Source organism: Drosophila innubila (assembly GCF_004354385.1).
Source record: "Drosophila innubila isolate TH190305 chromosome 3L unlocalized genomic scaffold, UK_Dinn_1.0 0_D_3L, whole genome shotgun sequence".
NCBI classification, from domain to species: Eukaryota; Metazoa; Arthropoda; class Insecta; order Diptera; family Drosophilidae; genus Drosophila; species Drosophila innubila.
The window spans coordinates 17,715,994-17,734,058 of NW_022995376.1; the positions used below are offsets into that span (position 1 = coordinate 17,715,994).

Below are 18,065 nucleotides of genomic sequence, written 5' to 3' on the forward strand. Positions count from 1 at the left end.
GTGCAGTTGCGAATCGCGGCAAACGGACAACGTTAAACCGCAGAACCAAGAATTCCATGATAAAAAGTGCTTTAAAAAACATTCTTATCAATTTCGAAAAACATAAAAAAAGAAACAGTTTTAGATATTTTCTGCGTGCGTCGCACTTGCGCACTAAATAAAAACAGAGTCCAAGTGATAAAGTGTTCAACATCACATGACCAACAGTCCCAAGACAAGCCTCAAGAAATAAGTGGACTATCTGAAAACTAGTGTGTTTTGTGGCACTTCCGTAAGTTAGTTGCCGTTCTTGTTGATTATCGTCGCGTCAACCAACTTGCGGCACTTTTATAATTGCTTCTACTGATTTTGAACAGTTTCAAGTTACGCTTTCCCGAGTTCGGTTCTGGTTTATTGTGACAATTTATCATCAGGATGCGCTGGCAGTGGCTACTCTTCTTGGCCGTGTGCCTGACCAGCATCGTCAATCTTTCGACTGGCCAATGGGCGCAATGTGCCAAAGGATGCACTTGCTTATCGCACAGCGTGCGCTGCATGCGCGCCCGCCTCACATCCTTGCCCCAAGTGCCACAGGATACCCAAATGCTGTAAGTATGCAACGGATTGCTATTCGAAATGGGGATTGGGATTGGGATTGGGATTGGGACTGGGACTGGGGATTCAGGTTTGAAGTGGTTGGCGGTTACTTGGTTTACATGCATAAATCATAGCAAGTTTTTGGCTTTTGGCAAATCCATAAATTAGTTTTTAATATTCTCCACGTCAGCTAGACAGAGAGAGATGGCGAGAGAGAGGGGGAGGGAGAGGGAGAGTACATGCACTGACTGAGCAGCGTTAATTTGATGTCTCCTCCTCCTTCTCACTTTATCTCTGCTGTGCTCGCGCTGCGTGTTGACTCAATTAAACGATGTCTAACTGTGGCAGCAACGCGGGAATTTGTATATTTATCACTTCGCATCACATCGTGATTTGTATGCATGCGAAATACGAGAATTTTCTCCTCGTCTTCCCCACTCTTTACCCTTTCCTCCTCGTTCTATTCACTGACGTTGCATTTATTTTCAAATGTCAGCACTTTCGCAGGAATTTCGGCTAAAGTTCTATGAAGGGGATTGTGGAGGAATTGCATGCAGCTTGGCAAATGTTTGTGAAACATATGCATATTTATGCGATAGGCCGCGCTGCGTCGCGCCTTAAGCTGCCACAGGATGTGCCACAATAGCAGCAGCAAAATCAGTGAAACAAGGATGTTGTGCTTCTATTTATGGAAAGAGCTCAATTCAATTTGCAACCGAGTTGAGAAAGTTGTGGCAAGCTGTTAAAGGTGGGCGTGGCAAGCACATGATCGGTGTTAGTATAGAGGCAGACTAAACGACGCTACATCTCAAGTTTATTTATTTAAACTCAACTAAAAGTCGGCAAAAAATATTTATTAAAAAAAAAATATATATATTTAGTTGATTCTTACTAAAATACATTTTTCTTAACGTATATAATTTTTTAACAGCTCCAAATTTAAACGTATTATTTTTTAGTTATCTTTAATATATTTAGGATAACGGTTATATATAACGGGCACCTTTATATTATTATCATTATTTGAGCAAAAGCGTTAAATTACTTAATTGAAAATTCCCAAATTAATTAACCATTTTTAATATTGATTTTAATAGATTTCTCTATATATATTATTTTCTTCTCGTTATCGTAGTTAGCTTTTATTTGCTGGGCCGATAAATAAAACGCTTTGTTATTAACCAATTTATGCTAGTTTCAAAATAAATATGATTGTTTATTTTTTAGACTGTAAAGCTTGTTTGAAAATCGTTTTAAATTTCCCACATGCTGGCAAATTTTATTTGTCAATCAATCTTAATATTAGATAAGGTGACGCATAAATTATTTAACACTCCCAATTGAGAAGGAAAAATAACTTAAAACAACAGCAACAATAGAAGTTGCAACAATAGTAAATATGAACAACGAAAAGTTGCATTCGCATTCACATTTTATTTTAATTTATTTTGTGGCATTTTTAATTAATTTGTTGCGTTTACAGTTTAGTCGAAAACTGTCGAAAACTTTTTGCTTAGGTAAATGTGGCACAAAAACAGAAAATGCTCAAAGTGCTTGCTCTAACACAAGTCAAAAACTACGAATTACGAATTAATTCTATATTTACATATATATACGAGTTTGTTTCCAGTTGTCGTTCTCTTTATTTTTATAAAAATTCAACATCCAACACATGTTCATAAAGCTGCTAGCAGCCAAAAATGAAATTATACGACACAAAAATGCAATTTAAGTTGACCAGGCAAAATGCCTTTTGGAAGACACACACACACACATATGTATACATATGCTATGATCTCACGGCCAGTGCGAACCATTCTGTATACCCTTACTTCTGGCTAACAGGAAGGGTATATAAGGTTGAGCTTGGGTTTGTAATAAAAGTAACTCTAGATTGCATATGTTATCAAATTAGTCTTTTAAACGAGTGGAAATTTTAGGCTGAAGAGCTGAGAGCATTGAAATATTTTAAATGTTATATTCATTCAGCTAGATAAATTAAATTATATCAATTAAAGTAAAGTGAGTAATATTTTAAATAGAGCTTTTAAATTTTGTATTGCGCTTAAGAAAATTCTTCGTACTTTGTGTTTTGATATTTGAATTATTATAAAATTTCAACTCTAAAAGTATTTAATTTTTTTTCAAGAAACTCGTTATTTAAGTAAAGCGAAAATGAAGTTAAATTATTTTTTAGCTCGTAACAATTAATAACTATAACTTTTTCTAATTTAATTTTTTTTTTTGTCTAATTATGGAAATAGAATTTTAAAAAAGGGTAAAGGTATTTCATAGTCACATCCACTAGACTTTTCGTAGTTCTTTCATGTGTTTGCCTTAATTTTGTTAATGGCACAAAATTTGTTTACAGTTTTGGCTCATATGACTTTTTGTGTTTCTTTAGCTCCGTGTGTGTAAATGTGTGTGATGAAAATGAGAATAATCATGTGAGTCTGTATAGCAGATTATGAGTGCAAAGAGAGCGAGAAAGCAAGAAAGGGAAAGAGAGAGAGAGAGAGAGAGATAGCTGGAGAGGCAAGCAAACGCACAGATGGCAAATGCAAAAAGTCAGATCGTATTTGTGAGCTGGACACAGAAAATGTGTTGCATATGATAAATTGAGTAAGTAAGTCTAAATGTAATAAAATAATTAAGAGTAATAGAATAGGAGATACCCTGGGTGTAAGACTCACTACAGACAGAAAAAAACGCTATATAAAAATAGGAATAAAAAAAAAATAGCTAGATATTTTTCAAAGGTTGAACATGTATTGGAAAGGTTGGCTTATGTCCTTTATTTATGAAAGACAATTTCGGTCAAATGACCACCTTTCTTTTTATAACAAAATTAAATTCCAATTTTTAATTGGAACATTGATTTAATTTATTCTGATCTCCACCTTTCATAATGTATGTTTGTGCATAGGCGTTTTATATTTTATAGGGTATATATAGTATACACTACACTTTAGCAGCTTCCACCTGTAATTCTTAATACAAGACTAAACTTTTTCATTTTTGTTCTTGAACATTTCTTTGGCACTGTGTGGAAATGCCAAGGCCTATGCTACAGTTTTTCTATTCAAAGTGCAGCTTTGCCACACTCCTGTTGCAAGTAAGTCTTGCCACACAGCAAGTTCAAATGTTGCTGTGAATACAAAAGCACAAACATTTTGACTTTTTGCTTGCCGCGTATTTAAACTTGCAACTAAATGCGAGGCAAACTGTGTGTGTGTGCAACACACGGCTACGCCGCTGGCATCATTCATCTTCCACGCCCACACACAGCGTGCCACATGGGGCATAAGTAGAGACAGAGACGCAGACGGAGAGGGAAGAGAGAAAGGAACTAAGGCTGTTTTTTTTTGTGCTCTCTCGTTAAATAAATGCACTTGATTTCATTTCATGATGATGCATTTTAGCTGGAATCGTATATGTATAGTATATGCTTTTAGAACTGAAGTATATGGGGAGTATATATATAGACAGAGAGAGAGAGAGAGAGAGAGTATAGGTTTCTTAGTTGAGCGTCAGCTTAGAGGCTATCCGGGCTTATGCTACGGGTTAAGGCAGTTGGCTTGTCATTATGCTGAGAACAGAAACCGAAACCAAAGCTGAAGCTGAAGCAGAATCTGAAGTTGAGGCTGAGATGGAGACGGAGACGGAGACTGTGCGTCTTGTGAGCTTTGCATGGTACACATAAAACGCAGCTGAGGCACATGAGCTAAAAATGATATGACCATACACACAAAGAGAACGCTATCTCATAACTACGAGGGGCTATTAAAAGTTATAGTACATAGTCGTACAAAAGTAAGCTAAAAAGTCACTGTTTTAAGTAGAAAAATAAAATTTTTTTGATTGGAAATAAAATACAATCTCAACATAAGCTGCTTTAAAATAACAATTGAAAATAATATACATAAAATACAAATATTAAAATAACTGAACACTAGGTTTATAAAATTATGTAGCACCAGAGTCTAAATATAAAAAGTCTAATTAATATTGTGACTAGTTCATTAGTTTCTAAGGAAATCCTTGAAGCACTCAGATGTAAGATAAATAAGTAATTAATTATTTAAAGCAACAGTTTTATAACTTCTTCCTGCTTACAAATAATAAGATTAGTCAAAGTCCCCAAGATCGGCATTTGTTTTTACATATAATCTCTTTATTTGAGTAAAATATCAAGCCTCGCAGCTATTTTTAAAATTTGGAATAAAATAATAGTCACAGGGTGCTAAGTTTGAAGAGTATGGTGGATGCAAAACCCATTTGGAGTATCCAATTTATAAAATTTTGGCATAACAAAGCACAAAGTTTTTTAATTTTGCCAAAAGCTAAACAGTGTGACCGTACTATATGAAGCTTAACCTCCATCAGTAAATGGATAACAATACCTATTAAAATTATAATTTAATTAAAATAGTTGCGTTTTTGTGTATAATCCAATGAGTTATCAGCTCACCCTCACACATAAGTGACTATATCTTACACCCTCCATATTTTCTCCACATCACATGCTGTGTGCTCACTCTGTGGTACGCTTATCGAAACAAAAGTCGCCACACGTTGCACACGCTCGGCATATTAAAAAGTTTAATTAGTGCCCAGCTGAGTGAGAGCTCTGTCCAGCTGTGGACAATGCAGCACTGGACCACGCCCACACAGACTCCCACTTTTCAACTAGACAATTTTTCAGCATATTTTTCTATGCTCGGGCAAAACTATTTGCTGGCAAAAATGTTGTTCGTTTCGTCCTTTCCCTCATATGCTTCTCATATATTACGAAGCATTTATGCGTGAGAAATGCCTTGTTCATCCTTGCTCCTGGCTGCTCCTGTCGGGACTGTCTGGCCTGCCTGCCTGCTGCCTGCCTGTCTGCCAGACAGCCAGCACAATATATTGTATGTTGTTATTAAATATGCATAAATTTCCTTTTTGCGAATGCCGCATTCGTTTTTGTTGCTATTGCAATTTTGCATTTACATTTGCTGTTTATTTGCCCGTGCAAATATTGAAAATGTTACCAAAAAAAAAATGCTCTTCCTCTTCCTGTCCCCCCTTTTTTCACGTGTTGACAGCCCATGCGACATGGAGAAACATGTTAAATGCAGCTGGGAATGTTCAGAGTGAGGTTATGTATGATAAAAAGTGAGGTTAGGGTATGTGTATTGCATATCTTATGAAATATGCGATATTCTTGTCATGTCACATGGAAACTGTAGACTATTATTATTAGGTTGTGAAATAAGAGCAGGTGATTCATCTATCTATCGCTTGTTAATATTGAATGTCATAAGATTGCCATAAGAATGGGAAGTAGATTGACGACAGATATAGTAGCACTTTAACAAGGCGAAACAATAAGAGGATATCATAAATTACGTGGACAAATTTCCGCTTTCGTTGAGATAAAAATACCCTGCAAGTTCAAATTGATAAATTAAGTTCGGGTCAAAGTAAAGCTATGTTTAATTAAGTGATAAATGATAATGATAATGCTAATGTTCAGGCCAATGCTAATGCTAATGCTCGTGTTAATGTTCCTGACAATGCTAATGTTTATGTCACTGATATTGATAATGATAGAGATAATATTAATGTTTGGGTAATAATTATATTAACAATAGTGCATTTACTAACGACAATACCAATTTCAATAAAATTGTTTGAATAATAAAAATTATATTAATCATAATATTGATAAAAAAAATGTTTGTGATAATAATAATAATAATTTAATTCATTTAGAAATCTCCCCCTATAGAGTATTTCAAAGTTCACATACTTTTCACACATTTTTCGTTTATTTCACGAATGATATATGATATGGTTCACGACTTTTGTTATTACCTTCACATTGCATCCACCACACTTCCCTCTGCCACTCGGTCTGGTTTGACTTTTCAATTGTTGAAAATTTACATTTGCATAAAAATGAAATAAAATTGTTGCTTTTCAATAAATGCATTCTGCATGTGTGTGCGTAAATGTGGAAGAGTGCGTGTGTGCGTGTGTGTGTGTGTGTGTGCGTGTTTGTGTTGACCACTTGGAAGTTCGAACAATGCACCAATTGCCACTCAATTTGTAATATTATTTGTAATTATGCAAATGAATCGGCAGGCCAGAAAATAAAATGAAAATGTGCCACAAATTAGTTAAAGTGGGGCATGCAACAGCATTCAGTTCGCAAGTCTCCAAAGAGAAGATATCTATCTGAAATTTTTTTTTTCCAATCACATCGTATGCATTTTTAATTCACTCGCAAAGTGTGACATGTGGCAGCTGCAAGCGGCAGCTGGAGGCAGCAAACGTTTCACTTTGACATAGAAAAATCTTCCATTGATTTGGACGAGAATCGAGAAAAGTGGGAGGAGAAGTACTTCTACTCTATGTCTCTATCTTGTGTCTTCTCTTATCACGCCAAACAATTTGCATTTAAAGTTGTTTGTGTTTTCATTTGCTTTAATGCTGCAACAAAAGTGGGACGCTCCCGCTCTCGCCCTCCCACTCCGCCGCCTTGCCACGCCCTCGAGCTTTGTCATTTCGCATGCTCGTTAGTGCAGAGAGCCAGAGAATGCAAAGTAGTTGCTGAGATAGCAACAACTCACAAACACATGCCACAATTTATAAGCAAAGTTATTTTTGTAGCAGTCAACGGGGTGCCAGTGGCAGTGGCAGGGGCAGGGGCAGGGAGAGATAGCAACCCGAACATGTCAAAGTGGAGCAATCGGCATGTGCCGGACAGCATAACAAGAGAGGGAGGCAGAAAGGGAGTTAGGAAGCTGCAACTGGTCAAGCATAAGAAGCAAGCAGTCCATAAGTATGCTATGGCAACGCACAGACAGAAAGATAGGCAGACAGACAAAGAGAGAAAAAGCTAGGGAGTGGAAGAGAAAGAACATGAGATAGAGTTGAAGAGCAAAACGTTTGTAGCCAAAGCAAATGTGCGGCAATTGCAGTTGAAGAGATGTCGGAGATGCCATCGGGGCACAGGTAAAGTCAACAGCAGGCGGAGTAACTGCCTCACTGCGTCCAAAGAAGCTATAAAAAAAATGCGCTGCTCGTCCAGGCGGCAAACTAAGTAACTAAGCCAAAGTGGCGTGCCACGTAGCCTGCATTGCATTTTGAAATGTGATAGACAGACGCATAATAATGTTAATGTAGCAGCTTAGGCAGCTGCCAAGCGAACGATTGCATACCCAGAAGATGGAGCAGGAGTAGAAGCATCAACAGATGTAGGAGTACTACTTATAGTGCCTTCAAGAGCTTGCTTTGCTCTGGCAATTGGCATTGACCAGCTGGTTCAATGGGTATAAGTTGCGAGCGAGCCATCACTGCGTATACGTCATATTATTAATGAGCATTTTCATTTTTATGTGCACAAGCATCGTTTGGATAAAAGGCCAAAACTGATAATGTGGTTAGCTCGCTGACTAAGATTAAGTATCCGCAGCACTAGATTTATGGCTATAACGAAGGGCAACATTGTAGAAATTTATACGGCAAATCAAATCAAGGCAACGACTAAAAAAATAAAAAAGACTGAGTTAAAAAAGCAAGAAAAAAGCTGTTTGTTTATGAAGTTGTTGTAGATTGAAAAGAAATATTGTTAGGCACAGTTACATATTTCGAATTTTTACGAATTATTCTTTCATATTTACACATTTTGATAAAGACTGATAGCTTAAATATTGTTTTCCGGAAGGGTAAATTCTGCTAAACTCAATTAAACAAACATTATTATTTTGCAATTTGGTAATTTTCTCTTTTACAAATTAAAACAATTTTCTAATATTTTTTGAATTTTTTTAATGGTGATTAAAAACTAAATTAAATAGGGAAACATATTTTTGGATTGTATTTCTCAAAAAACTTTAACAAGCATAGTTTAATATAACAGGAGTTGTATTCTAATTTATTAAATTTGTGTTTGCCCTTATGGTATTTATAAATTTTGAAAATTGTATTCAAATTATTCATAATATCTACAGAGATTGCTTAAAGATCTTCCTTGGGAAATGTTCGCTTGGCTGCATTTCCCCAACAACTTGAAACAAGAAGCAGACCGCAAGGCAACAGCTTGTAACCACATAGACACAAGCAAACACACACATAAGTTTATACACACTCACTCACACACACTCACACACACAGCGGGAGAGCACTACACACACTTAGAAAGTGTCCAGCAACATCGTTGAAGTGTAAACGATAAACGCAGCGTATTTTCCCACTGACCATGACCACCGCAATAACAAGAACAATAACAGTAAAGACAACAGCAACAACAAGCACAACTACAACTCACATCAACAAGAAATTCCTGTCCGTTCACACGGAATTGATATGTCGTCCTGGTTGGACGACGACGTGCTTGAATCTCGACATTCTCCTCTCGACTATCGCTGCATTGTTGCACTTATCTGTGTTGTCGCTGTGGCTACGCATAAGTGGCCATAGAGGAGCTTACCACGCCAAGCATATTCCCTATTTTCCCTTTAGTTGTTCCACAATTTCCAGCTCGCTCTCTGCCACTTTAACCCACCATTGAGGGGCGTAAATTGTTATTTTCAGTAATTATGTCCAATAAGCGACGAAGCATGAAGGCAAATGTGCCAGGAGGAGGCTGCTCCTGGCGATGACGTTGCATGGCGGAAGGAAAACGTTGTCGTTAATGTTGCCATTATGTAAGCTAACCCAGTTTTAGCGGCGACATGGCATTTCCTTCCTAAATGCCGTTAGCCTCGAGAGTTAACTTGTGCGTTAAATGCAGCACACAAAAATTAAAGGGTAAAAAACACCACAGAAAAGAAGAAAATTTAGCGCGGCTTCAATTGACTTGCGGTTTGAGGTTTGAGGTTGGCTGGACGGAGGTTGGGTAAGGTTAGGTTAGGTTACGCTTTGAGCCTGGCCAGGACACGCAAGAGTTGAGCAGGTATCACGATTGCCACCGCAAAAGTTACGCCACCTGAAAATTCAGTTGCATTTGAACTTTTATTGCATACTTTTTGGGGCTGCCAGCTGCCAGCTGAAACCTGACAGCATACTTAATAAAAATGGAAAAACCAGCCGAGCTAGCTCTTAGACAGACTGTGCATTTTTCTCTCCTTCCTCTTCCACACTGTCTTTCCCCCTCTCTTTCTCCTTGCTGAACATTGCATTGCTCTTATCGCTGGCGGCTCAGCGCCACTTTTCTGTTTTCTTAGCTGGAAATTTTTTTTGTTTTTTTTTTTTCGCACTGGCGATTGCCATCGACATTTCTACAGGTGTAAATATCTGCACACATGTATGCGAGTGTGGGGGTGTGTGTGAGTGGCACTAAGCTGCTTTTGGCCTGGCCAAGAGCAACTGTTTGGGCAACTCCTCCTCAATAGTTTAAGCGGCATCCGAACGAGGATCTGGCTCTATTTTTTTTGGTTATAATTTTCACGTTTGCAGGCGCCACACGTGTCTAAATGTGTGTGTGTGTGCGTGTGTGTGTGTGTGTATCTGTGCATGTGCTTGTATTTTTGTTGAAATAAATTTTATTTAAACTTTCGTCTCGTATTTTTGGCAATTTTCTTCTTCCCCCGCTCACTGTTATTTTTTGTATTATTTTTACTGTAGTGTAACGTGTGAAATTCAATTATATGGCAGGATTTATATGTCGAACATGGCATCGTTTGCCGTTTCGAGTTGCTGTGAGCTGAAATTTTATTTGAAGAGCCAAAAAATACACACATACACACATAACTTGTGCATGTATGTGGTTGTGTGTGGGTGCATGCACAAAAATAATATGAAAATGCACCAAAATCAGCGCTCCATTCAATTGGAAACTGTTTAATATGCGTATAAAAGGCGAATATTATGTACAGCTTTTATTATAAAATTTATTTATCTTTTTTTTTTTTGTCTTTTTCCCTCGATACGTTGTGATTGAATACGAGTCTGGCTTTAAATGCATGACCACCGCTGTGAGCGGATAATTAAAGTGAAGATTAGTCATTGTGTTGAGCTTTAGCCGGAGATTCTTTCATGCAATTGAGAGGTTTTTAATTTGTGAAATGTGCAGTTGGTTGACAAGATCAATTAAGAATTATAATGTGGAATGTGGAAGAATTTAAATGTGATTGATGTGTGATAGTAAAAGAGAGAAATTATTGACACGAATTATTTATATGAGATGCTACCTGACATTTTTTAATTTATGAAAACTACTCAAGTGTTATGGCAAAATAACATTTTAACAAGATAATCTACATACTTTTCTATAATTTAAAATTAAATGGTCAAAGATTTAAGAAATATTTCTTTAAAAAAAGTTATACTTACTAACCAATCGAGAAAATATTTTAGGCTTCAACAGATCCGTTTTATAATCAATTTGAATTTTACTGAAGGAGAACTGAGAATAAGAAAACACGAATATAAAACTGATTCGAAATTCCAGGTTTCCTGACATAAAAAGAAAGCAATTCCAAAGTCTTATTTTCAAATCAACTTCACAATCGATTTATTTAGTAATCATCTTGACTTAATTTGGAAAATAACTTAATTTGAAATAGATTTTAAATGATACCAACGACTGCGTAAGTTGAACTGAGAACTGAGATCAACTGATTTCCCAAACAGTATAAGGAATCATGTTGTTTTAATGATAGCTTTCAAAGAATTCTTTTGGAAACAGAGCACATTAAAATTGTATTGAGCTGTAGTAAAGTAGGCTAAACTGACAATTGTCTTATGCTTGCACCATATCTAAGGCAATTACGCAGAGTGCTCGTAAGTATCAAAAACAGTAACTGCAACTGGACACAATTTCATTAACAGTTTAGCACAGATTCACATGAGCGGGAGGTAGGGAATGTGTGGCAGGTGGCAATAAGGTAAGCAAACAAACCAAATTAAATCCCAACTGCAGCCTACAATAAGCCCAGTTACAATGTGGAGCAACTAAAAGAGATAGAGCGAGGGAGTGAGGGAAAAGGGATAGAGGGGGAGCAGAAAATCTCGAAAAAGCTTCTTAGGGTTGTCAGGCCAGCAGGCTGAAAGGCTGGTGAGCAACTGTCCGAGTGACAAAGTGACTGCATGACTGACAACTGAACTTTTACGCAAACTAACAAAACAGGTAAACAATGTCAAGCAGCATCAAGAAACTGGGTGACTGAGGGAGGGAGATGGGCGAACATTGCTGTGGCTTTTGTTTAATAATAATAAAACGACGCTATATACGAAAACATACGAAATTGTTGCTGCAACATGAAGGGGCAGCTGCAACTGTTGGCGTTGGGAATTACAATACCAAGTGTCTGACTGCAGCTGCAGCTTACAGACACAAACAAGACACATACACAGCTGCAGCTGGCAATTGTCATGCGTCTTCTTCTTCGTCTGACTATCGTCTGTCAGCCCGGCAATCACCTGGGCAACCCAACAGTGCATAGCAATGGCGGCGGATGCGGGTAGAAACGTCAGACGAAATTCGAAATGCCTTTGTTGCCGGGGTTATTATAACGCTTGACATAGCCTGTGTTTAATTCAACAATAGGGTATGCTGTGCGAGGAGTCAAAATGTAACAGCAACCATACAGCTTATACCCTGAAGTACGGGTGACCGGCGAATACCTAGAGAATTGGTGATGAGTACTAGGACCACATGGAACACCAGCAATGCAATCTTCTGACGACTTTTTGCACAGAATGTCCGCAAATGTAGCAGTACGCATTAGCTAACGACTTCCCTAGTACAAAGTGGGTTGAATATTCGTTAGGAAAAAAAAGTAGGCAGATTTTAAATTTATAATATTTTTTTTGTTGTTTTTTACTTTGATATTTTTATGCTTTCTTTCTGAATTGGAGCTTAGAGAGGTATTGAATTGAATTGTTAGTTTATAATTTTTAAATTAAATTTACAACTCTGCCCGTGTGGGTATTCAATTCATAAAGTTATATGGAAGCTCTAGACTCTTTTTAAATTAATCCTGGCTATACTCTGGTATGAGTTTCCAATATTTGTAGGAGTCGAATCCATGTAATCCCATCCACCGACTGCATAGCTAATATCTTTGACACACTTTAATTTACGGACTCATAAAAAAAAGAATATCTATGTTCATTTTTGAAAGCAATTCATACATTTCGGGTTAACTTTTAAAAAGTAGGGAATTTATTTTATATTAAGATTGCTTTGATTAATATTTTTTATTTAAATTTGTATTTTATTTTGTTTCTTTTCAATACACCAATAATAAAAAACATTAATAGGGGCATAGAATGCTCTTGTTAGATTTCTGTAGTCTATCATACTTATTCAAACTCCAAGCTAAGGTCTATAGTCTATACTTTATATGCTTTAAATAGAAACTCTGCTAACGTCTAGGGTATCTTTAAGTTTGTCTACACACTCGTCTATTGTAATGCATTCTTGTTGAATTTAATGTTATATCTATTTTTTGTTGTTGTTGTTGCTTTTGTTGCTTGTTATTTGCGTGTTTGTAAGCCATGTTATGACAATAATGTGCTATGTCCTCTGTGTGTATTGAGTGTGTGTTGTGTGTATGTTGTGCGTATGTTCCACGGGCTGTTTGTCGTGTGCGAAGCCAAAGTTAAATCTTGTTTTTATTGTCACATTTGCCATAAAGGCAGCTGAGGGAACACTAACCCGAAGAAGCAGCGTCATAAGATGCTGCCTAAGCTGTTATGTCACTGTGTGTGTAAAGGGGTGTGTGTGTGTGTGTCTGTGTGTAAGCCAGACAAATCATAATCAGAGACAACAGCAAAGGCGGCTGCAACGACAACGGCAAAACTCACCTTAACAACGAAACATGACTTTGCCTTTGCACAAGGCTTAGCACAGGCTAAGGGAATAATGGGGGCTGGTACGTGCCACGCCCACATTCATGCTGTGATCACACAGATAAGAGCACAACCGTGTAGTCAGATGAACAGGAGTAGGGGGCGTGGCTTAAGGATATTATGCAATGCAAAAGGCGCTGCGTGCTCAGCCTGGCGAAATAAAAAGCGCACATATTTATCGGTTTTTTATGTTGCATACTTCATGGCGCAGAAAGGCAAAAGATAAATGTGTGTGTAAAGCAAACTAACAATAATGAAAGCTGTAGCTAATGATAAAAACGAACTGCAGCTGCAACTTACACAATTGCAATTTGCAAATCGCAGTTGTTGAGTCTCCGTCTTCGTCTAATCTGCATGATGATGATGATGATGCTGAAGAACGTGTATGCTTAATGCGTATACTTAATGTGATAGGTATAAAACTATGGATACTTAGAAGTTAAATTGGTTAGCACTTTATAAAGCAATTGGGTGCATAAATTTAAAAGAAGTAGACTTAAACTAGAAAACTGTTCTGAAAAGAATCAAATTATTTTACATCAACAATTCGCATAACTTATTTAGGTCTTTAACAAAACTATTAATTAAAGAAGTTGGCAGCTAAAATAAATGTTTACCATTCCTTATTTGCTTTTAGTACTTTTATTATTTGTTCTGCATATAACTGAATTTCATTTTTTTTATTTATACTATAGATAAAATGTATTGTTTGTTTTTACTCAAAATCTGACTTATTTGTATTTTAAGAAGCTGATTTTGTATCTTTTTGCATCCCTCGTTGCTTTTTTCAAAAGATTTTGTTTATAATTGTATTTAATTCCATTAATAACATCTACTTTTGATAGATCTAAGTTTTATTCTTATTTTAGCAAAAGATTCTTTCAATATGAATTGTACAAGTTCGTCCAAACAAATTACTTCGAGAAGTTCTAGGCTAAAATTCCGAGCACTTATTATCCTTCTTTTGATTACATAAAAATCTATTATATAATTACTCAACGGAAGTTCTAGCTGTAGCTGGACTTCAACTAGAGCGGAAACAATGCTTCTCTACTTGTTGAATCTTTAGACATTTTTCCTTAGATATTTCATAGTTTGCTTTCAACAAAATTCAACAGCTACTTTAATTAAACTCGAGTAGTTAAGGCAGTTTTATCTCTGCCCAAAATTGTTATCCCCTCAGAGTACTTACTAATTTGGGTGATGTGTTTGTGCGTCACCAATTTTAGCATCTAATTGAAATCAAATTTGTAAAGCCACTAAACAGTTTAACGCTCGTTGCGCACGCGACACATTTGTTATTCATTCACCTTATTGAATGCCAAGCCCACACAGCTGCAATTGTGGGCGGGCGGACAACCAATAGCTATACAATGATAATTGTTTTCATATAATTTGCTGTCAGAATGTGGCTCAAAATACTATGCTTTAGCTTTAGTTTACGGTTTAACCATAAATTCAGCTCAACGCACGGACATCAATGCGTATACGTAACAATTGTGTGTGTGTGTGTGTTTGTGTGTGAATGCAGGCATGCGTGAATAGACAAACATATTCGAACAGGCTATGCTTTTGTCAATAATATGCATTAATTAAGTGCAGACATCTCTGTCTGATGGACAGCTCACAGCACGGGACAGAATAAGGGGGATGTTGCTCAACATGGCGAATACGTGTTCTGTCTATGTATGCGTATAAATTTAATTGGAATTTTGAAACAACAACAGCCTCTGCAGCTGCAGCTGGCATATACCAAAAAAATACAAAAAACCTAGTAATGCAAATGTCATTATCAAAATCACTTTGCAGTCTGGCGGAAGCCAAAAGTGAAAGAAACTCGACAAAGTCGACTACAGAAAAAATGCAATTTCCTACATCGAGCACATGCCGGGGAGTCTGTAGCTGGGGAGTTGGGGAGTCGGGGCAGGTGCGTATAGGTAGGCCAGGCACTCGATGAGGACTGCCTGCTGATTGAAATGACCCAGCCAAACGCTAAGGACACAAAGAAGGTGCAAGACATGGTAGAGAGTTGGGAAGCAAGGCTTCAGATATGTCCTTTTTTAGCTGACTATGCTGATGCTCGACAAATAGTTGCGCAACTGACACGCAAACTATGCGGAAGGCCTGCAACTAGCACAGTAAACACACACACAAACACACAGACACAGTGCCACACACTGTTGCAGTGGCACGCTCTGTGGCTGTGGCAGAAGTAGAAGCTGCAACAGAAGTGAAAACCAAAGGAACACCAACTGTGGACTAGGCTCAATGGCAGAGCTCAGGACTATTTTGTATGTGCTTTGAGTGAAGCATCGTTTGTCACACGTCAAGAGAGCGTTAGGAGGCAGGTCAGTTGTGACCCGTTGCACAGTGGTTCCGAAGCATTACTTTCAAAATGGGAACAACATTTATAAAGTCCAAAAGTGAATTGACACATTGACACTTGAACTTAAATAAATTAGAGTTAAGTATGTGTGAATAAAGGAGAATCAATAATTTACTATCATATAAAGTACTTTAAAGTAGCTAAAAAAAATATAAGAAAATAAGTTTATTTACTTAGTAATCAACCTATAAAACTATAAAGCCATTTTGATAATTGCGGATATTTTTTCAGCTGAGATTCGACATTTTGACTTTATTCTGCTTATCATTAACTTACCAACACTAGTTTTTATTGATCTGATTGGGTTTTTCTGTCTCCACAAATATATTTCAGTTGTCTTCCTCAAAAAAAAAATAAAAATAAAAATTAAGTATTTCTTATCAATATTAACACTTCATTCTCATAAAGATAATTACCCATATTCCACTCTCAGTTAATCTCAGCCGATTCGATCTACTGTCTTAGGGCATATTTTCAGCTTAAATTCCGTAAAATGTCCCCGTTTTTCATTATATCTCACTCAGCACTCACTTGTCTGTCACTTGGCTGTCTTGCAGTTTTCAGTGGACCACAGTGAGTTGTTGTTGTTGTTGCTGTTGTTGATGGGTGTTGACTGTCGCTTGGTTTCGGTTGTGGAGCTAATGGAGTTTGCAAGAACTTGGGTAAAAACTGGATCAAGCTGCCTTATTCGCACAAAGGCTTCTCGTTCAGCCAACTATTGCCAGCATGCAGGATATGCAGAGGCAACTTACAAATCGTTGGTGATGCTCGCAATGCAAACTACTTTCCAGCCCATACACCCTTACACTCAGACCACCCCTTGCCCCCTTTGCCTCATGCTGGAGGCCTCTGCTTGCCCGCAATGTGCATGTGGTTGCCACAAGTTGAGAGTTGAGAGAGAATGTTGCATGCACACACACACACACACACACAGAGAAGCAGCCCGAGGGCTTGATTCTTTTACAGCAACCGGCCAGGCCAGGACCAGAACGAGGACCAAGCTAGACTAGACCAGAGAGCAGCCACAGCGACGTCGACGTCGGCGTTGACTGCGACAGCGGCAGCAGCGGTTTTGTTTATATGCCAACATTTGGGCGCTATGCAAGAGTGTGTTTGTGTGTGAATGACTGCGTGTGTGTTTGTGTGTGCAGATTGGTGAGTATTTCACTCACTGAATGCTGTTGTTGTTGTTGTAGCCCTCAAGCTATACGTGTGAGTGGTTTTAGTGTTGTTCTGGATTTTTAAGTTGTTTTCGTTGTCGTTCGTTGTACGCTGTGTTTGTGTTGCCTTTTTTACCTCGTCTTTAGTTGCAATTTGCACACACATGAAACATATGCACTTAACCAACACACACACACACACACTCACACACATTCACACACACAACCACGCACTGAATGCTGACACCAATTAGGGTTAGCTGCGCTTTGTTGTTGTTGCACTTTGTGCGTTGCATGTTTACAGAAGCCACAAAATATAATTTTTGTTTAGACAACTCCAAAACAACGAGGTCTAAACTGTTTCTCCATCTACTCCTCTTATTTCTGCTTTTACTAATTCTCTTTCTCCTACTCCTTTGTCGGATTTACTCGCAATCCTGCTCCATAATTATCGCTTACACAACAACAACAGCTGGGTTTTGGCCAACCTGGTAACTAAATATGGCCAGAAAATAAAGTTGCCAGTTGGGCATCGTTTTTACTTTGCATTTTGCTCAATGAAACTTTCAACTGTGCAACGAGTTTGCTGATATTTGTAGTAAAATCCCCTTTCCAATTAATTGCCAACAACAAAAGTAGCATTCTTATTGCTTCTAAATTGAAATTGATACCAAAATATTGTATGTATAAATTGTACTTTAGCGAGATAATCTTAATGGTGATTAATTTAAGTACAAAAGTTTTGAGTCGAAATAACTGAAACTATATATAAAAAATTTCGAAAAGTTTCTCTTGGTATAATTATTATGACTAGTAAATCACTTTTATATTTAAACTCATTAATCTTTTACTTCTACCTTTTCTACTTATTTTTCTTCTACTTCTTACTCTTCTTCTACTTCTATTCTGTTTGCTAAATATATTTCTATTTTTTTTAGTTATATTTCTTTTAGTTTAACTGTTTATTACTTATTTTTTACTATTTCTTCTCCTACTAGTACTTACATTTTCTACTTCTAATTTATTGCTTCATTTACCTCTACTCCGTTTTCTACTTTTAGTTGTATTTTTACTTATACTTCTCTTACAATTAATCT

At 37.2% G+C, this 18,065-nt stretch overlaps 1 protein-coding gene across 1 annotated transcript in view; it reads left to right on the forward strand.

Annotated features, from left to right (window-relative positions):
* The first annotated feature begins 275 nt into the window (after positions 1 to 275).
* LOC117786617 (peroxidasin) overlaps positions 276 to 18,065 on the forward strand; it is a 31,106-nt gene continuing 13,316 nt past the window's right edge. The window contains exon 1 of the mRNA XM_034624955.1: positions 276 to 587. Coding sequence (XP_034480846.1) covers positions 415 to 587 — 173 coding nt within the window. The 5' untranslated portion in view covers positions 276 to 414. The remainder of the gene's footprint in view (positions 588 to 18,065) is intronic.